This window comes from Ptychodera flava, chromosome 21, assembly GCF_041260155.1.
Source record: "Ptychodera flava strain L36383 chromosome 21, AS_Pfla_20210202, whole genome shotgun sequence".
Lineage (NCBI taxonomy): Eukaryota > Metazoa > Hemichordata > Enteropneusta > Ptychoderidae > Ptychodera > Ptychodera flava.
The window spans coordinates 3830115-3852768 of NC_091948.1; the positions used below are offsets into that span (position 1 = coordinate 3830115).

The 22654-nt window shown below is 35.1% G+C and overlaps 2 protein-coding genes and 1 pseudogene across 2 annotated transcripts in view; 1 reads left to right on the forward strand and 2 right to left on the reverse strand.

Annotated features, from left to right (window-relative positions):
* Nucleotides 1-4190, forward strand: part of LOC139121134 (homer protein homolog 2-like) — a 29420-nt gene extending 25230 nt beyond the window's left edge. The window contains exon 9 of the mRNA XM_070685785.1: nt 1055-4190. Coding sequence (XP_070541886.1) covers nt 1055-1234 — 180 coding nt within the window. The 3' untranslated portion in view covers nt 1235-4190. The remainder of the gene's footprint in view (nt 1-1054) is intronic.
* A 6424-nt stretch (nt 4191-10614) lies between these two features.
* On the reverse strand, nt 10615-10965 carry LOC139122174 (multifunctional methyltransferase subunit TRM112-like protein pseudogene; annotated as a pseudogene).
* Nucleotides 10966-22249: 11284 nt separating this feature from the next.
* On the reverse strand, nt 22250-22621 carry LOC139122175 (multifunctional methyltransferase subunit TRM112-like protein). Its single transcript, XM_070687594.1, has one exon. It carries the CDS (start codon nt 22619-22621, stop codon nt 22250-22252), a length of 372 nt encoding a protein of 123 aa, XP_070543695.1.
* Between the last annotated feature and the right edge of the window lie 33 nt (nt 22622-22654).

Sequence of the window (22654 nt, forward strand, 5' to 3'; positions counted from 1 at the left end):
GCATATGATCAGTGCTTCTACGTCAGTGCTTCCATTGCTGAATGCAACAGAGTGATGACAATATAAGGGGATTCCAAACGCTTAGAAATGGATTCAAAGAAATGAAAATGTCTCTTCTCCTTACTAGTATTAGAGTATAACGGTAATACGTCAACTGGAGGATTTCTACTCATAAATCGCTGTGTTAAGTAGGTTACTGCTTGTAGTCAGGTCTTACGTATGAACTTCACCAATGAATGTGTATTTTCTCATTTCTAATCTCAAATCCTGTACTGATTATCAAGGAAATGTCCATGTTGTTTGTCTCAAGTTACTAGTATCAAGAAATCCTCACTCACTGTGGTTTGTGATATGTCTATGGAGTACCCTGTCAAAGTTACTGTCTTCAAACATTAACATTTTGGTTTATTTTAGATATGTCAGCTACATTTGTCAGGGCATGGAGACATGTTGAAAACAGTGTTCTTTTTAAAATATGGCCATAGAGGGACCAAGCTACATCCCTGCCAACCATCAGAACAGATAAAGAAGGCAATGACATATGATGGACTAACGGCTGCCAGCTAAAAACTACAGTCCATAGTACAGTTAGATTTATGATATTTGACTCACATGGCACACGTTCCATGTTAATTAAATTCAAATTTTATTTTGAGGTGTTTCATTAAACAGAAAACACCAAAACTATTAACAGTGTACCTGCATTTTTCCAACACAATTCCACAGTATCTGGCCAAGATTTAAGTTCATACAGTGATGTTATAATACAATGGGGGATGGTTAGTCCATATCCAGTATCTTTAAAACTTATTTTTGTCCCAAGACTCTTATGTTGTCCTTTCTTTTCTTTTGAATATCATGTTTCCAACTGCAGTGTAATCGGTAATCTTTCCCACCAAATACTCTAATTTCTATTCCAGGAAACTAGATTGTTTTTTGTGCCAGGCACCAAAACCCCTGACATATTGGCCTTGTATGCTTCAAAATCTCAAAATTTTTACTTTTTCATGGAAAACATGATTAATACTGCCATTGTCATTTTCCTTTCATCCAGTCCTTACAGCTAGAAAACAAGACTTTTCAAGACACCATAGATGATATGAAAAGCCAACTGGAACTTGCCAGGCGAAAAGAAGAGCGCCACAACCAGGAAATGGCAAGAATGCATTCCCAGATGGGTCAGAAATTGCAGGAAATGCTTCATTTGCATAACCAGATGAGCAGTCATATCTAAGGTCATAGGTCAAAGGTTAAAGAATTTTTGCCACCTGAAATTTCAAAAAATTGTGGTAGAGAGTCAAATGCTTCTGTGGTGTTTAATACCAATACTTTTGGGAAAACTATGAATTTTAATTATTGCAATATGAATTTATTATTGACATAGTGTTAAAAATAATGGCACATATCAGAAATACTGACACTGCAGATATTTTATGAATCTGCCACTGTCATATCACATGAACCTGAACTGTGCCTTAACATTCCCATTTCATCTGAGATATCTTAATATCATGTTGTTTATACCAATAAGTGGAATTCCCATGGTGCATCACAGTTCATTATATTTAGAAAATATAGCATACTCTGTCAGTGGTTTGTGATTTTTATCACTCGGCTAATTTCAGGTGGTGAAAATTCATCAGAATCTGTCCTCTCTGTTTTATTCAGCTTCAAAGAGAATTATTTCAATGCTCTACCGTGGTGTAAAATATTTGTTTTTTTTCTGACAAAAGTTGATTTTTAGCTCCCATAGCCATATGTTTGTGATTTTTATCACTAGGCTAATTTCAGGTGGTGAAAATTCATCAGAATCTGTCCTCTCTGTTTTATTCAGCTTCGAAGAGAATTATTTCAATGCTCTACCAGGTGTAAAATATTTTTTTTTTTTCTGACAAAAGTTGATTTTTAGCTCCCATAGCCATATGTATATATGGCAATGGAAGCTATTCTTATAGGCTAGGGAAATGTCTGTATGTATGTATGTCTGTATGTCTGTATGTCTGTATGTCTGTGTGTCTGTATGTCTGTATGTCTGTATGTCTGTATGTCTGTCCGTCAACATCAAAAACTCCAAAACCGCTGCACATTTCATCTTGATATTTGGTGTGTACATGGATGATGGGCTGTAGATGAGATTTTGTTCAAATGAAGTTGTCATTGCCAAAAATATGCAAATTAGTGCCAAAAAAGGCGTTTTTGGTAAAAAATCTTCTTCTTCATAACCGCTGGTCAGACAGCTTTGATATTTGTATACAGATCCCTAGGGATAACCCAACTTGGATTCGTTCAAATTGTGATGAAATATGCAAATCTGTATTTTTAAGGAATTTTTTGTCATTTTTGGTCAAAAATTTATTTCATCAAAACCGCTCGTCTGACAGCTTTGATATTTGGTATACAGGTTCCTACAGATAAACTTAATATGATATATAGAATATATGATGAAATCTGCAATTTTGTATTTTTGGTGCAATTTTTGCCGTTTTTGGTCAAAAAATGTGTTTCTCAAAACTACTTGTCTGAGGCTTTGATATTTGGTATACAGGTTCCTAGGGGTTCTCTTAGTGTGATATAGTGAAATTTGATGAAATCTTCAATTTTTGTATTTTGAGTCAATTTTTGCCGTTTTGGTCAAAATATTTGTTTCTCAAAAGTTAGTCATGTGATAGCTTTGATATTTGGTATACATTTTTATACATAATTATGATGAAATCATCAATTTTGTATTTTTGCAGCTAATTTTGCCATTTTAGGTCAGGCCATCCTGCAATGAGCTATCAAAGATCTCAACCTTCTTCATCAATACATGTCACGAAAAGTTGCTCTCTACATAACACAGCAGAGCTCTGTCGACTATTGGGTCGCTTGTTTTTTTCAAAACCGCTGGTCAGACAGCTTTAATATTTGGCTAACAGGTCCCTAGGATGACCTTAGTGAGATGATTTCATACAGTCAGGAAATACTTAATTTGTATCCATGTCTATAGTAGCATCAGGGACATTGGCCCTATGTTCAAGATAATGCGGTGATTCAGTAAGCATTTGAAATGGTAAACTGTATTTGGTGTTGAAATGCGGTAAAAAATAATGAGAAAACATAGCTGAGGTGATTTCAGCAGGTTTGGTTTCCAACAAATATATTCAAAGTTTTTTTCAATGTTAAAGAGTGATGGAGGGGTGGGGGGGGGGAGTCCTGGCAGATTTTGAAAAAATCCAAACAAATGTCAATAAAAAAATCAGCCACAGAAGGTTTGTCAAAAAGAAAAGGTGGGATAGTGGGAAAAAAATGTACAATGTATCGGATAAAAAAGATAATGTTCCTCATCAATCTTCCAGACAACCCCCTTTTATCAAATGGTACACCCCTGATGTATTTTTGTGTGCAATTAACCATGCAGTGTATTTTAGTTTAAGATGTCAATCAAGTTAGGTAAGGATTTGAAAGGAATAGTCAAGTTCACCACAGTTAAATTTCTTAACTTTATCTCTTGTGTCATCATCCTTGTGTAATTGGTTAAGTTTGTATGTTGCTCCAGATGTGGATGTACCAGCTGTTCTGGAAGAAAACAATGTTTACTTTTCCCTGTAGGGTTTCTGAGTTGATGATTATATGTTGAAATCTCTCCATGTATCTGGTGCATGGGCAAAATGTAAATATTGGTTGCATGTTATGTATTTCAGTCTATGTCAAATATTGTAAATGAAAAATCATGAACAGTTTGCTGTGTGCTTGTAAAAGATAACATGTTTGTCAATACATATTAAAACTGCCTTGCAGTTTGATTGTCTTAAAAATTATCACAGAAGTAGAAAACGAAAAGAAACTAATCAAATTGCTGTAACATATTCACCCTCAGTGTCTGTAGGCCTATACTTAACTATTTTATCATTACATTCAGCTTTTTGTTATATCTTTATCACTCTTCATGGGCCAAGGCACACTTGGGGTCAATGTCATCACTCTGTGCCAGTCTGTGAATGTCAGTCTGTCTGTATGTGTATGTCCATGTTTCATACAATTGTTGGTTTGTTTTGATAACTGTATGGGAGCGAACAGTGATTATTGTCACTATTTTTATCTAAAGCAATAATGTGTGCTGTCAAATAGCTTTCTAGCATTGTGCGTTCCAGGTTTGAAGTATATATATATATATATATATATATATATATATATATATATATATATATATATATATATATATATATATATATAATATATATATATATATATATATATATATATATATATATATATTTATAAAGAAACCGACAGTATTACTGGAACATGTTTGTTGTTAGTAACAGGTTAAAAACTGCAATACCTAAACAGTCATCCATTGAAGAATTTGTTTCCATCCAATTTTTTCCTGACATGCTTAAAGGGTTAGTGTTTCTAACTTTAGATGATTTTTAGCTATTTTTTGTTTATATTATTTCTTGCCCTACTCCCCAAAGCATGTTGAGATACACAGTATTCAGCTTGGCAACTCAGCCTGTACATGTGTCAACTGCATTGTTAGTGTTGACAAGTGAATTTAGGTCCAGACTAGAATTCAAGAATGAACAACAACATTGCATTTTACTTGTATAGACTTTATGTTGACAAGCTGAATAGTGGATGTTTGACATGCCTTTTGGAGTAGAACAAGAACTTGCAATTGACGTACAAAATAAAAATGCTAACAAAATCATCAAAAGTTCCAGTTCCTGGCCCTTATATTTGTTATTGTATGCGTAGAACAGCACTTTTCCAAACGTAATTCTTATACTTACTGTGTCACTTATGATAGCATCAGAATTGGAATCACATTTTTTCAAGCTCTGTACGATACTTAGTGTTTTTCTATTGTACATTGATATTATATATTTTTTTGCTATGTATTTATAGAAGCATTCGTTTCTTATATTATTTTTTTTACTTTACTTTTATTAATGTTAGAGTTAAACTAGTGATGGCAAGAATCTGCTTACTGTTATTGAATATGGAATCTTTTTTCTATCACAACATACATTGAATTCCTTTTCTACTAGGAAGATACCAAAATATGAAGGCTTTGAATTTGTAGAAAATCTTTAGGGTAGGGTCGCCCTTTCATACTCAGACTAAAGTTTTACCTTATTGTTTCCCAATGCAATGGCTGGCCCCATTCGCAAAGGACAGGAGGTTTAATGCAGAGTACATAAAGATGTTGATTTTTGTTAAAGTATTCGGGTCATTTGAATGCATATTGTAGGTCTAACAAACAGAAATTTTGGTCAAACGTAAAAAAATTTCTGTTGGCAATATCGGATTGGTTTTGTATAGTTTCAATTGTGATTAAACTGAAGGCACAGACCCTTGAGAGTAAATGGCTGAACTAACTTTTCGGTAGGTGTACATTTATTTGAAACAGTTCCATACAATTATGTCTTGAAAAATTACTTGTTGTACTCTACAAAAATGTTACGAATCGAGAAGAGTCAGTCAGTATTACAATATAGTAATGAGTAGCAAGGGGTTACTTCATTTTGTAAACCTGACTCCCAATTTCTGCCAACACAAGCAATGAACCTTATACTGCTTGACAAGAACGGAAGTTAAGATTCTGATGATGTTGTTCAAAGTGTCAGCTCCCAGGACTTTGACCCTGTCACACACCCACCCTCCCCATTCCTATGGTTTAGTCCTATTGTTTTGTCTTTTTTTTTTTTTTGCATCCACATTGCACCCAAATATAGGAATAAAGTGACCAAATAATGAAGTCTGTCATGGTTCCACCCATGGTGCCCTGTACAATCATTGGTTTTGACGTTTATACACTGCCCAACATTGATTATGATAATCAAACCGGATGTGACCCAAGGTCAATGTCAGTCCTAAAATCATACTAGGAACAAAAATTTACATAATTCTAATAAATTAGTTAAAAAGAATGGAGTGTTATAATATCAACTTTAAATGAAATTTCATTATTTTGTTAGCTTGAACTGTGGTAAACTTTTCATTTTAAATTGATCATTTCAGGAAGCTAAATATTATGTGTGTTATAATTTGTTTGATATCTTTCAGTATTCTTTTATTTTTTCTTTAAAGAGAAAAAATTAATGTTAAGTTTTTAAATCATTTAATCATAATCGTCTTTTTACAGATAAATTAAGTGATCCTGCAATATTTCTGTCCAGTACAGATTTGAAATTGGTGAGTTGGAAAGACTGTCTATTCACATTTTGGCATTTAGTTTTTGTCAGTCAAGACTAAGTTACTAGCATTATGTATTTAAGATATCATTTAGTTATGAAAATTCAAGATTGTTGTCTTGAAAAGGAATCCATTTGATTATGTTTTCGCTGTAAACATGTTTTTCACTCCTTGGATTGTACTACATATGATATTACTCAGCATTTCTTTCATAAATGATGAACAAGGAAATTAGTGTCCCCTGTGGCATTGAAGCGGGAGTCCAATTTTAGTATAGTAGGAAGAAGATTAGTAGAAGGTAATCATTGCGGAATATTGTCATGGTGATTGTTGCTATGGTGATATTACTCAAAGAAGAAGGGAAAACCTGAAAATTTGAAATTTATCATCACAATACAAGTTAATATGTGACAAAATGTCATAGAATAGTAATCAAATTTTTCTTTTTGTTCAGTGGTGTTGCCTTCAAGATAAAAGCATACCCATCTTCCCACGATGTATTGCTTTTTTAAAGTAGCCTAGGCTAGCCTTCCCGTTGCAGATTGAAAAAGAGTCAGCAAACATATAATATGCATGCCTTTCTTGCAAACACAAATACTGTTTAATTAAATTAGCGTAGTTTATTTTATTGTGTTTAACAGATATTGTAAATTGTTTGAGAAGTAAGGCTTATTTTCCTGTGAAATTTATTGGGTGTTGGATTGACCTGATGAAGGTATATATTTAAATAACAAAAGTTATCAATATATCTGTTATTTACCTGGTGTTGTGTAAGTTGCAATATGTCTATATGTCTTGTCTTCTGCAGATGTAATGCAGATTTCATCGGATTTGAATTGATCAGTCAGAAATCGTTATGTAATATTCATGTAATTGACAAATTCCTCAATGATTGTATTTTTATGTGATGCCTCGTCTTTTCCTGTAAATTTTGGTGAGGATTATAATGTTGTAAATATATCGCCCTCATAAGGCGAACCAATACAATAAACAAATATGATTGTGGACCAAGCAATAGAGGGCGTAATTTTAAAAAATGAGTAAGAAATCTCAATTTCTTCACAACTGTGAATGTCACATCACAGTCTAGTAATTGCTACAGCAGAGAAAGTTTTGAAGGTCAGGAGTGTGTCTTTAAATTTCTAAAAATCTAGAAATGCCTACTTAGAATGGTTTCACTATAGAGTTTTGTCCGGCATATCACAGTGATTAGTTGAATGTTGTATCAACTAGTTAACACTCAAACTGTCAACCCAGTGTTTTCCTGATCCAGTAACAGTTTTGATGGTGCTCTTTGAACCTAGTATATATTCTTGCCATGATACCCTCCCAGCTAAGCTGCTGGTGATTTTCACACTCAAAGAATAGAAAGACATGTTTGTATGGAAGTATGCGTAATTACCAAAATCTTGGAGAACACTGACGGATTTTTCCACCCATCATTTACACAGATAAACATATCTTTTCCTTCTCCAGAAATTATGATAAATGTTGTCCTAACTGCAATGAAGCGTGATTGAAGTGTACCTAAATCTGATGTTTGTGGTGAATTTTGCCCTGCCTGCCCAGATATGAACTTCCCTCAGAAGAGTATTTCAAGTCTATGTATTTAGGTTTTGCAAAATGACCACAGATTGGCTAATATGTGTGGTCCTGTTCAGTAAAGGTTTCCTTACTTCTTCAACCCATAATCCCACAACTTTCAAATGTATGCGTTCAAGAGAACATAATTTCTTTTCTCAAAAAACAGTAAATTTTTCAAACTACTGACATTGCAGATACACCAAGATGGCAGTTGCCTTTAGCTTCATGTTGATGATAAGCCTGTCCTGGCTTCACTTATCCAAAAAAGTAAATATTGTTTCTTCATTTTACATCAAGGTGAGCCAGTTAAAGGGTAAATCCGACTGCAAGATTTGCTGGTAATGTGATCAAAAGACTGGAGGGAAATAATTAAATATGGAAGATTGAGCTGGACTAGATCTAGAGCTATTATGGAAATACTACAGCCAGCAATTTGTAACTTTCGTGCAAAGTGAATAATGGTTTGCTTGAACTCACAACTGTTACACACAATTTTACTCAAATCATTTCTTGAGAGAATTGATTGAGTAGTTGACTTTATTCAGAAGATGTATTTCAATACTATAGCTGCAAAACCAACTTTCACTCAAAAAGTGTCTGTGATATCTTAAAGGACAGTCTTGCTATGCAGTGAACCTATTACCCGCTGTATTTGAAACTGTATGGCTGAATTCATTGGTATGATAGTGAACACATGCTGTGAAATGGTTTTGCTTTCATTTTTATTCCAATAAACTGTTATCACAATTATGTCAAAGAACAAAATATGAATCATCTCTGCAATCATGTGCCGTCTGTGGATATGTATTAGTTTATATGCTGATGTGAGAGACAGAGACTTCAGCATGGGGACACCGTAAGCATCATCAGTTATGTGATGAGTTCATGATCTTGCACACACATTGTTCTTTATTCACAATGTCTGAAGGATTAAAATAACTTTAAATACATTTTTTATTTCACATCTTGTTGACACCTCGGTGTTTTTATCAAGCACCTCAAAGTGCCAACGACACTATTTTATGCACACATTCAATTTGTCCTCAACAGATCCTATGAAAGTTCTAGGAATGATCATTTGATAATGGAGTTCTTGATTTTTCACTGCTGCATTATATCCATCCCAAAGCTCACAAATAGCGCCCTCTGTAGTTAAGAATGGTGTTTTAAGTGAGAATGGCCGTTTTTCGTTCGTGAATGGCACTGGCAACAGAAAAGCATTCTATCAGGTTAGGAAGTTGCATGTCAATCTAGCTACAAATGGATGAAATTACAGGAAAGTAAAAAATTAAACTTACAAATTAAACCTCAAAATTTTCTCAAACGGATGTTTTCCAATATTGTGTTTTCAGGCTGATATGTGGCATCGTCATTTTTAATACAGAAGTGAAATGTTCCCAGGTAGTATTTTGGAAAACCAGAGATAAAGGTTGTATCTTCGATCAGTCTTTTTTGTTAACCTGATCAGTTTACCGCAAGTTAATGTCTATATTCAACAAGGAATGGTTGAGCGGATGAAAAACAAGATAATAGTAGGGATGTTGACCGGCCGGATCATACAAAGCCAATGGCGCAATATAAAATGAAGGGAGGGCTCCCCAGAACAAACAACTTACAGACATGAAGAAAAGACTCACTTTCTTTGTTACTAGTCCCATATTTACTGTAATTTAGTTGTTTTTTAGATTCCTGATGAAGATTCCCTGTGTGAAATCGAAACGTCGAAGTTTTAGAAATAAACTCTTATTTTGGAACAGAATCTTTCATCCGCTCAATACTACTCTCAAGACCAAGTTTCATTGCCACCTGGTAGCTGTTACTGTAGTTGGACTGACACCAGTTCTAAAAACAAACTCAAGGAATCTGGTTATCCAGACTGACTGTACAGGAGTGAAGAAATGTCTGCATAAATACTCTGCAAACATTTCCCAGTTAACAGAGCTACCCGCAAAAGTCTCTTTCGATTTCTGGCTTTTACGGATAGGTTCTTCCTTTATGGAATGTTCTTACAACTGAGGAAAATGCCATCTCAAAGGTACAGTGTGGTGTGTACAATGGTTCCAAGGTCCATGTAAATACCTAAAGACTGCCTACAAAGGATGTCTGAGAACTTTTCAGCCTCATGGTATATTTTACAGCACAGTGTTGCTCCCATCTAACAAACAAAACAAGCAATCTAGTGGCTGATAGAGCTCCGCTGTGTCATGCAGTGACTAGGAACATGTCTACAAAATATCAAAGCTATCAGACGAGTTTTTGAGAAACAAAAATACAAAATTTCAAATTTCATCATAATTTTAATATATCACATTAAGGTCATACCTAGAAACATGTCTACTAAATATCAAAGCTATCAGAGTACTTTTTGAGAAGTTTTTTAACCAAAAATGGCAAAAATTACCCATAAATATAAAATTGCAGTCTTCATCATAATTTCAATATATCACAAAGATAATTCTTAGGACCATGTATACAAGGCTATCAGACCAGAGGTTTTGAGAAAAAAATTGACCAAAAATGGTCAATACTGTTTCATCTGCGGGAATTTCAGTACAAGCATACGATTTGACAGGCTATGATAAGAATGCTTCTCAAAAAAAAGTCGAAACGGCTGACGTATTGATAGAAGAAAGTGGCTTCAGTCGGGGTACATGTCTGGGGCCGTTTTATGAATAGAAACCATGTTGGATAGTATGCGCATGTGCGGGGACGAAATTGGCAAGGGATAGGCGCGGCACCGGGAACACACAGACCTGTAATTAACAGGTACTGTTGTACAGACAGTCAGTCCTGGCAGTTTGTAGTCGAACTCGTCCGTTACTACCGATATGATTTCGCAAGGGACGAAATCGTTTACACCTCATCTTCGTTCAACAACATGTTCGGTATTCCATTCGATATTGGAAATTTTCGCCCACTCTCCGGGCACACTAAATTGCCTTCGATCACCTCTACTTCCATCATGACACGGTGAGCTTGTTTAAGAAAATCCTCGTTGCTATCATGGTCCTCGACAGGTTCGGCAGGCAAATCACCGAGATGACCGATACTTTGAGCAGCTTTGTAGAGGACTTCCCACTCGATCTTCGCTATTATTCTCGAAATGAACTCGGGGTTGAAATCGACTTCCTGGACACGAACTTCTTTTGCCTCGATAGCGAGCGGGTAACCGTTCGTAACGCCCTTCACGTGGGATGTCAGCATGTTATGAGTTAACAACTTCATTTTGCGAACTATTGTCAGGATCATGCAAAGCACAGGAGAGCACGAAACCCAGTACAGTTTTTGAGCGCGTGTGACAGGGTTTACTTGCAGCAGGAGGTACCACGCCCACGTGCACGCAGCAGTGAAGAAGCCCACGTGTGAACTGGAGAAAATAATATCCGAACAATCATAATACCCTGTTCCTGTTCATGTGCTTCAACAAGACACTACCTGATTGTATTAAATGGAAGTTTAAATTAAATGGAAGTTCTTAGGGACTGGACATAAATTACAGGGGGGGGGGGCAAGTGTTTTTTTGGGGTGGGTCGCCATTTTTCGCGCAAGCATTTTTGAAGGGTCATAAAATTTTGTGCAAGCCTATGGGGAGGGTCATCTTTTTTCATGCATCAAAGCTGAAATTGCATGTGCAGGTATTGAAGAAAATGGAATACTGAAAAAAGAAAAAATACCTCCTCGCACTTTCATTTTCTGCCATTTCCATTTTCAGTGCGCCCTTCAGGCGCAAATTTCAGGAATAATAAACAATATATTTTCTACTTATTCAACTCCTCTATTGTGCATAACTGTCCCCTATAATGACTCTTTCAATAACAATTTGGGAGATCACTTATTTGACATCATTCTCCCATTGACAATACATTGGGTATAGGTCTGTGTCAAATGTTCATGTTGGTGTGTGTACATTTTTTCTTTTTTGAGGACATTGAAAGAATGCAAACTAATCAGAATAGTGCATAGTGTCATCAATAACAACTGGAAGCTTCAGGTCGAACAACTTTTGAATAACAATTTAGGATCAGATAACCTATGAGTTATTTGTAGTTTCCTCATAGCCTACAAAGTATAGTGAATCAACATTTCGGTGAAATTCCAAAATCAAATTTCTTGCACAACCATTGACTTGAAACCACTCTAGTCTAATCATGAACATTAATACTAATAATTAGGTGTACATAAATGCACAGGTTTACCTAGTTTTGTATTGGAAAAAAATTATTCATAGTTTCATCATAGACTGCCATGTATAGTGAATGGACATTTCAGTGAAATTCCAAAATCAAATTTCTTGCACAACCATTGACTTGAAACCACTCTAGTCTAATCATGAACATTAATACCAATAATCAAGTGTACATAAAGCTATCAGACGAGTTTTTGAGAAACAAATTTTTTGACCAAAAATGGTAAAAACTGCCCTAAAAAATACAAAATTTCAAATTTCATCATAATTTTAATATATCACATTAAGATCATACCTAGAAACATGTCTACTAAATATCAAAGCTATCAGAGTACTTTTTGAGAAGTTTTTTAACAAAAATTACCCATAAATATAAAATTGCAGTCTTCATCATAATTTCAATATATCACATAAAGATAATTCTTAGGACCATGTATACAAGGCTATCAGACCAGAGGTTTTGAGAAAAAAATTGACCAAAAATGGCAAAATCGCCTCCAGATTTTATCATAATTTAAACGTCACATTTTGATCATCCCTGTATACCAAATATCAAAGTTATCACACAAGCAGTTTGGTGAAAAAAAAGATTTTTCAAAATTGATACACAAATTTGCATATTTCTGCACAATTGTAACAAATCTAAATAGGATCATCCCTAGGGACCTGTATACAATATATTGAAGCTGTCAGATTATTTATTTATTTATTTTATTCATTTTATTTATTTTATACTGAAGTTTTTTCTGTATAGTTGATTTTTGTGTGTATCTGTTATTTTTAGCTCCGCTGTCAGCGACGCGGAGCTTATCAAATAGGTTGATTGTCCATCGTCGTCCGTCGTCGTCGTCATCCGTCGTCGTCCGTCAACAATTGCCTTCTCCTCTGAAACCGCAAGTCCAATTGCTTTAAAATTTTATATGCAGTTCACTTAAGGTGACCTCACTTCAGTTTGTTCAAATCGTGGTGAAATTTGCATATTTGTATTTTTGGGGCATTTTTTGGTGTTTTTTGTAAAAAAATCTTCTCCTCTGAAACCGCTTGTCCGATTGCTTTGAAATTTGATATGCAGTTTGCTTAGGGTGACTTCAGTCAGATTTGTTCAAATCGTGGTGAAATTTGCATATTTGTATTTTTAAGGCAATTTTTGTCATTTCTGGTAAAAAATCTTTAAAATCTTCTTCTTCAAAACTGCCAGTCAGATAGCTTTGATATTTGATAGGTCCCTAGGGATGATCTATTTCAGATTTGTTCAAATTGTGCAGAAATATGCAAATTTGCATTTTTAAGGCAATTTTTGCCATTTTTGGTCAAAAAATTTACTTCTCAAAAAGTAGTGGTCTGATAGTTTTGAAATTTGTTATACAGGTTTCTATAGATGAACTAAGTAATATGTATTGAATTTCTGATGAAATCTGTAATTTTGTATTTTTGGGGCAATTTTTGCCATTTTTGGTCAAAAAATGTGTATTTCCAAAACTACTCATCCGATAGCTTTGAAATTTGGTATACAGGTTCCTACAGATGAACTAAATGATAGTTTTTTGAAATTATGATGAAATCTACAATTTTGTAATTTTGGGGCAATTTTTACCAGTTTTGGTCAAAAAATGTGTATTTCCAAAACTACTCATCTGATAGCTTTGAAATTTGGTATACAGGTTTCTATAGATGAACTAAATGATATTTATTGAAATTATGATGAAATCTGCAATTTTGAATTTTTGGGGCAATTTTTAGCTACTATAGACTATAGTCTATAGAAGCTATTGGGATGGGTATCCGTCCGGCGTCCGTCGTCAGTCTGTATGTATGTATGTATGTATGTATGTATGTATGTATGTATGTATGTATGTATGTATGTCCGTTTGTGAGGCGTCCGTCCACTCAAATATCTTGAGAACCGCAGTACTTACTGATTTGATATTTGTTGTGTAGATGAAAAATACGATTTTGAGAAACTATTTTTTTTAATTTGTTGATATTGTTGAAAATAGGCAAATTAATGCCAAAAAAGGTGTTTGGGTAAAAAATCTTCTTCTTCATAACCGCTGGTCAGACAGCTTTGTTATTTGGTATACAGGTCCCTAGGGGTAACCCAACTTAGACTTGTTCAAATTGTGATGAAATATGCAAATCTGTATTTTTAAGGAATTTTTTTGTCATTTTTGGTCAAAATTTGACTTACATTGTATGTAATTCTTGTACTGTATAAACCCTATCAATTCACCCAGAAAAAAATAATTAATATGATTTTAAATAATTGAATTAATTAGGAAATCATCAAAGCCAAAATAATTTTAGTGTAGAATTATCAGAAAGTTCAACTTTTTTTACAGTTCATAGTGAAATGCTTACCATCTTGGAGGATTAAAACATGTAAAGGCAACTTTCCTGAATCCCAACTTTGACATATTCTGAACCGTCATTTATTGTGCCCTGTATGTTATCTAAAAGAAATTGCTCAAAATAGTCAATAGAGATAGAGATAGAGATAGAGAAAGTTCTAATTTCCATTTATGGTTGACTTGGTAAGGATAAAATAAAATTACCTTTTGAGGAAAAAAATAGAGTGGTCAATTAAAAGAGTGGTCAAAGTGATAGGGTTTTTATGGTAAAGCTGGGCTGTATAAAGATTCCTCATGTGCTATTTATAGCAATTATGCAATCTGTGTAAACAGTGCAATGAAAGTGTAACATGATTCCTTATAATGCTTTTGATGACCTTGAACTTCTTAAGTTTCAAACCTTTGTCTCTTCTGTGTGCTTTCTCTGAGTATGTACAGTCTCAACTTATTAAACAGAACTCACAATGTTAATCAAAGATATCCACCTTCTTCATCAATACATGTGTCACAAAAGCTTATTCTCTACATAACTCAACAGAGCTCTGTCAACTGTTGAGTTGCTTGTTCTTTCAAAACCGCTGGTCAGACAGCTTTAATATTTAGTTTACTTGTCCGTAGGATGACCTTAGTGAGATAATTTCATACAGTAAGGAAATACTTAATGTTGTATCCATGTCTATAGTAGCTTCAGGGACTTTGGCCCTATGTTTGCCATTTTTGGTCAAAAAATGTGTATTTCCAAAACTACTGTTCTGATAGCTTTGAAATTTGGTATACAGGTTTCTACAGATGAGCTAAGTAATATATATTGAATTTCTGATGAAATCTGTAAATTTTGTATTTTTGGGGCAATTTTTGCCATTTTTGGTCAAAAAATGTGTATATTCAAAACTACTCATCTTATAGCTTTGAAATTTGGTATACAGGTTTCTATAGATGAACTAAATGATCTTTATTGAAATAATGATGAAATCTGCAATTTTGAATTTTTGGGGCAATTTTTCCTATTTTTGGTCAAAAAATGTGTTTCTCAAAAAGTACTTGTCTAACAGCTTTGAAATTTGGTATACAGGTTTCTATAGATGAACTAAATTTTATCTTTTGAAATTATGATGAAATCTGCAATTTTTACTTTTGGGGGCAATGTTGCCATTTTTGGTCAAAAAATTTATTCTCAAAAACTACTCATCAGATAGCTTTGGTTGACATGTTCTTAGGGATGATCCGATGTGATACATTCAAAGTATGATGAAATCTTCAATTGCGTATTTTGCAGCTTATTTTAGCCACTTTTTTCTGGCCACTGCATCGAGCTATCAAAGACTTCCACCCTTCTTCATCAACATGTGTCAAAAATAGTTATTCTCTACATAAACACAGCGGAGCTATATCGGCCGGTAGGTCGCTTGTTTTTCTATGGGCCTAGAGCCTGATTCAAATAAATAAATAAAAATTAATAAATAAATAAATAAATGCACAGATATACCTAGTTTTGTATTGTAAAAAAATTATTCATAATTTCATCATAGACTGTCATGTATAGTGAATCGACATATTTCAGTGAAATTCCAAAATCACATTTCTTGCACACACATGGACTTGTAACCACTCTAGTCTAATCAAGAACAAAAATATCAATAATCAAGCATACATAAATACACAGATTTGCCAAGTTTTGTATTTTAAAAAAATTATTCATAGGGTTCATCATAGACTTCCATGTATAGTGAATCAACACTTCGGTGAAATTCCAAAATCAAATTTCTTGCACACAAATGTACTTGTAACCACTCTAGTCTAATCAAGAACATAAATATCAATAATCAAGAATACATAAATACACAGATTTGTCAAGTGTTGTATTTAAAAAAATTATTCATAGTTCATCATAGACTAAAATGTATAATGGATCAACATTTTATGCGAAATTCAAAAAACAAAGTTATTGTACACAGATGCACGTGTTACCACCCTCTTCTAAACAAGCACAATAATTATTCAGGGTCCATATATGCACAAATAGTGCATATTTTTAATTCTGAAAAATTTTTTTTACAGTTTTGTCATAGACTCCCATGTAAAGTGGATCAACATTTTGAGTGAAATTCCAAAATCAAATATCTTATTCGCATGTGCACTTGTAAACAACCCATGCTAATCAAGAATATCTATATCAGTTATTAAACATCTATAAATGAACAGATATTGCTGGTTTTATACTGGAAAATACACGTTCGTAGTTTTCTTATAGTCGACTACCATGTATAGTGAATCAACATTATCGATCAAATCTAAAAATTTACATTTTTTGTACAGGCATGCACTTTTTACCTGCCACTTCAAGCAAAGTACATTTACATGAATTATCACACACATATGATTTGATATGTTTTGGACAACACGTTATATCAGCCATATTTTGCCTTCCTTTCAGGAGGGTGACTTAAAAAAGTATAGCAAGTCAGAAGGGGGTCTTGAACACACACATTGCGGATTTGTTGGGGGGGGGGTATTGTGTAAAGGGAAGGGTCACTTATTTTCATGCACGGATAAGGGGGAGGGTCACTAATTTTTGTGCATGAACTTCTGAAGGGTCACTATTTTTGACGCAGCGGTGTTTCGGAAAAAAATGACCCAACCCCCCCCCCCCTATGTCCAGTCCCTTATTCGATTGACATATCCCGTTTTCAGCGCATTCTAGCTCATCAACACATTTTTTCACCATAAGCATACTTATTTCAAAGCTTACAGCGTATTACATGGCGATGCACATCCATATTTTTCTATATCCATCTATATCAGCAAGATTCTCCACAGTCGTTTGGTGGGCTTTTCAGCTCTGGGACTATTCCACCCATAGATGAGTGTACAGAAGCGAGAAACACCTCAAGTCTGGAAACAGAATGGCTATAAAAACCGGAATGTTGCTCACGCTTATGTTTTGACGACGTGTCCGTCGAATTCGGCCGAAAATCACACAAAACGAGCGTTTTTGAAGCAAATTAAGTACCAGGTATGAATTTTGATAATGATAGGGAACAATCGACGGTCACATGATAGATGAACTTGCTAATTTTCACAGTGAAATCGGACACAGAATGTGACATGGCGTGGTTTTTATAGCCATTCTGTTTCCAGACTTGAGGTGTTTCTCGCTTCTGTACACTCGTCTATGGGTGGAATAGTCCCAGAGCTGAATAGCCCACCAAACGACTGTGATTAGACCATGTGTGCCATGTGCCCGAGGGGGTGGGGCAATTGCCTCGTTTTGATCCCCCTATTCCTTTGACGGACAGGCCCAGAAGATGTTCGTAAATAACTACGCATGCGCACGTATGCAGGGCCTGAAAATTACCCTGATCCGAGGTCCCGGACCAGTGATTTTTTATCCCGAACCAGTACAATATTCGCAATCATACCAAACCATAATCCAATAACACTAGGTCAGAATTTGTGAGACAATAGTTGTAAACATAGACACAAAACAGCACAGAACAGACAGTAAATAGACGGTACACAAACAAAGTCAAATTCATGAAAGAAAGATATATGGACCTCTGGCCAAAAGACCAAGAAGTGAAGTCAGGTGTTTCGAAAATAGTAAGTGCATCCTGCCCCACATGTGGCACCCGCCATATATCAATCTGTAAGTCAGATAGGTAGTGGTCACGAACTAAGGCCCCATGTCACCGATGCCATCAGTGATCATTTGTCGAAGAGAGATATTGTATTTATCTACCAGCTTGCGATACCTGCCAAAAAGCGTTTGAATATAGAGACAAGTCTTGCTCTGGTGTAACCTTGATTTAACAGTTTGTAAGAGAGATGGCCATGTCTCTCTACAAAATCACCATATGAACTGCATGCTCTTGCATATCGAATAAGCTGGGAAATGTATACCCAATAAGCAGGTGAGAGTGGAATATTACTGATGAGGTGTGGAAAATTGATTATACTAAAGTTGAAATCATCTCTCTTGTCATATAGCCTAGTAGAAAGGTGACCATTAGAGTCAAATTCAAGTAAAATGTCCAGATATGAAGCAGAAGAGGCCGTTTCTGTAGTTTCTTTAATCTCCAATTCTGGAGGATAAATCATAGCAAGATATTTATTGAATTCAGAGTTATTCAATGAAATAACATCGTCTATGTATCTAAATGTAGGGTTGAAAGTTCGAGCTACAGAGACCTTTTTCTGCTTGATAAAATTACCCAAATAACCCCTAAAATGTCCGCAGACCAGTACAAACGGGAGCCAATTTATTTTGCAAGGGAATTTCCAGTGTTTTTCTCACATTGTGTTCTAATGTCTTTTGACGAAAAATTAGAAACTACGTCCCCAAAAATACCGAAGTTACAGAAACCATGGAGGTACGCACTAAAGCCAGTTACACCATGGCTCCATGGTTACACTAAAACCAAGAGCCCATTGAGAGACTACATCTTCTAGCTACAAAATTACAATAATTATTGCGTCTTTAAGTCAATCAAACATTTCAAATTTAGTCTATTTCTTTCATCACAACGTAAACTCTACTGATGTTTTCAAATACTGTGTTTTCAGGCTGATATGTGGCATCGTCATTTTACAGAAGTGAAATGTTCCTAGGTAGCATTTTGGAAAACCGGAGATAAAGGTTGTATCTTCGATCACTCTTTTTTGTTAACCTGATCAGTTTATCGCAAGGTAATGTCTATATTCAACAAGGAATGGTTGAGCGGATGAAAAACAAGATAATAGTAGCGATGTTGACCGGCCGGATCGTACAAAGCCAATGGCGTGAAATAAAATGAAGGGAGGGCTACCCAGAACAAACAACTTACAGACATGAAGAAAAGACTCACTTTCTTTGTTACTAGTCCCATATTTACTGTAATTTAGTTGTTTTTTAGATTTCTGATGAAGATTCCCTGTGTGGAATCGAAACATCAAAGTTTTAGAACAACATTGCTACTTTTAGACTGAGTGTTCACTCGTCTGTTTGTAAGTTTAAAACTTTTTTCTTCTCATTTGTACAGATTGGTTTTTAGCTACATTTCCTTTTATAGACCAACAATTCAGTTTTTAAAATAGTTTTTATACGTTTTTACTCCAGTGCTGCTCACTTTCTTAGTTACTAGTCCCATATTTACTGTAATTTTGTTGTTTTTTAGATTCCTGATGAAGACTCCCTGTGTGGAATCGAAACGTCAAAGTTTTAGAAATAAACTCTATTTTCAAACAGAGTCTTGTTTTTTCATCCGCTCAATACTACTCTCAAGACCAAGTTTCATTGCCACCTGGTACCTGTTACTGTAGTTGGACTGACACCAGTTCTAAAAACAAACTCAAGGAATGGTCATCCAGACTGACTGTACAGGAGTAAAGAAATGTCTGCATAAATACTCTGCAAACATTTCCCAGTTAACAGATCTACCAGCAAAAGTCTCTTTTAATTTCTGGCTTTCGCAGATAGGTTCTTCCTTTATGGAATGTTCTTACAACTGAGAAAAATGCCATCTCAAAGGTACAGTGTGGTGTGTACCATGGTTCCAAGGTCCATGTAAATACCTAAAGACTGCCTACAAAGGATGTCTGAGAACTTTCCAGCCTCATGGTACATTTTACAGCACAGTGTTGCTCCCATCTAACAAACAAAACAAGCAATCTAGTGGCTGATAGAGCTCCACTGTGTCATGCAGTGACTAGGAACATGTCTACCAAATATCAAAGCTATCAGACGAGTTTTTGAGAAACAAATTTTTTGACCAAAAATGGTGAAAATTGCCCTAAAAATACAAAATTTCAAATTTCACCATAATTTTAATATATTACATTAAGATCATACCTAGGAACATGTCTACCAAATATCAAAGCTATCAGAGTACTTTTTGAGAAATTTTTTAACCAAAAATGGCAAAAATTACCCATAAATATAAAATTGCAGTCTTCATCATAATTTCAATATATCACATAAAGATAATTCTTAGGACCATGTATACAAGGCTATCAGACCAGAGGTTTTGAGAAAAAAATTGACCAAAAATGGCAAAATCGCCTCCAGATTTTATCATACTTTAAACATCACATTTTGATCATCCCTTAGAACCTGTATACCAAATATCAAAGTTATCAGACAAGCAGTTTTGGTGAAAAAAAAGATTTTCCAAAATTGATACACAAATTTGCATATTTCTGCACAATTGTAACAAATCTAAATAGGATCATCCCTAGGGACCTGTAAACCAAATATTGAAGCTGTAAGATTAGCCATTATGGAGATTTTTGCCAAAAAATAGCAAAATTAGGCTCAAAAATACAAATTGCATACAGAATATAGTATATTGCAGATGAAAAAAACTCTTAGAAAACAACTTTCCTGTGCAATGTTTTTGAGTTTGAACTGCACGGATTACTAGTATTCTCCCCTTTTCATCAAAATTTGACCAAAGATACAGAGTTTCTACATCTAAACTGGTGTGCCCTCTGACATAAATGATTTCAGATTCTTTTAGTCAATTGATAGAATTCATAAGAAATTTCAGTTGGCTTTATATCAACACATGTAACATATCAGAACTGAAGTAAACTATAGACAAAGTAATACTCCAGGAGGAATGGCCTGGTGCATGGTGTTCTTAAGTCTGCCTTTCAGATGACTCCAAAAAATAAGACTTTTAACAAAATATGCCTCTCATGTGAGTCAGATCAGAAAATAACTTTGATCAAGTAAAGATCTCAATGGTTAGCTCAATTTTTCTGTAAAAGACTTGGTTACCCAATTCATCTTTAAAATTTGTTAATTACAGTACTACATGTACTTCAACAGGATGTCACATAAAGTGAATACAAATGTGTTACATTTTACAGAAACAATATGGGTTAAGTAGTTTTAGAAAACAGTACAGCAAAGTCATGTTGATAGAACTTTGCAAGGTACCAGTAGGTCTGGTGATGCTGTCTCCATGATGTAAGTGTACGCAAATCATATGATTTGCAGTCGATCTCTATCCACCAGTTTGCTCTTTCTTGCATGCCAGTGGATTGCCTGGTTGTATTAGTTCACTTATACAATGTGGCATGCCAGTGAAAGGGACAGCAAGGTGACTGGTAGCTTGTAGGAATATGCAGGTAGTAGGGAGAGCTCTCCCTAACTACCTCCATGGTAGGACCACGGAAATTTGAAAAACTGGTTTTCACAACAAGTGAAAATGATACTGCTGTCATGGTGATCATGACAAATGTTACGAGTAAAAGGCCTAGCAACTTTATTTTTTGATAAAGTTTTTTCAGGTTTTGTTGCACTGTCAGCTATATTACACTTACATCAGTTCCTTGGTCTATTTTTCACAGTGTGTTACACACCCAGGTATTTCAAAATGCCGTAGGAGGTAGACAACGAAACTTTAGTTGCTATCTGCAACAAAATACTGAAAAATTCTTAAAAGGTAGTTTCCTGTACCTTGAAGTCCTGTGGCAATATATCAATAACTCGGTAATTACGTAGAGTATGGCATGCTGTATATCCCCTCTTGAAAAAGATTGTGATAAAAAAGATGACAAAATAAATATGAAAAGTATGAATGACTTAAAATAAATTTAATTATGTGTATTACATGATGGAATCTAAAGACAGAGAATTTTGAATGATGTCCTTCCAAAGTGCAGTACGAATGTCTGTTTTCCAAGTTTCTCAAAATATTTACTATTTCATTTGCAACGCTCCTGCAAATATCCGTCGGGTTTCTATCATCTTCTTCGTGTGACTGTGAACAGATGCTCAACCTTGTCCCGAAGGCAGCTTCGAAGTTTAGTATGCCCTTGTTATTATTCAGGCACCACTTCAGTAGTGTTATTTGTAGATGCTACCGCTTCTCCTTTAACAGGTGCTGTTGTACAGACAGTCAGTCCTGGCAGTTTGTAGTCGAACTCGTCCGTTACAACCAATATTATAATTCGCAAGGGACGAAATCGTTTACACCTCATCTTCATTCAACTTCATGTTCGGTATTCCATTCGATATTGGAAATTTTCGTCCACTCTCCGGGCACACTAAATTGCCTTCGATCACCTCTACTTCCAATATGACACGATGAGCTTCTTTAAGAAAATCCTCGTTGCTATCATGGTCCTCGACAGGTTCGGCAGGCAAATCACCGAGATGACCGATACTTTGAGCAGCTTTGTAGAGGACTTCCCACTCGATCTTCGCTATCATTCTCGAAATGAACTCGGGGTTGAAATCGACTTCCTGGACACGAACTTCTTTTGCCTCGATAGCGAGCGGGTAACCGTTCGTAACGCCCTTCACTTGGGAAATCAGCATGTTGTGAGTTAACAACTTCATTTTGCGAACTAATGTCAGGATCATGCAAAGCAC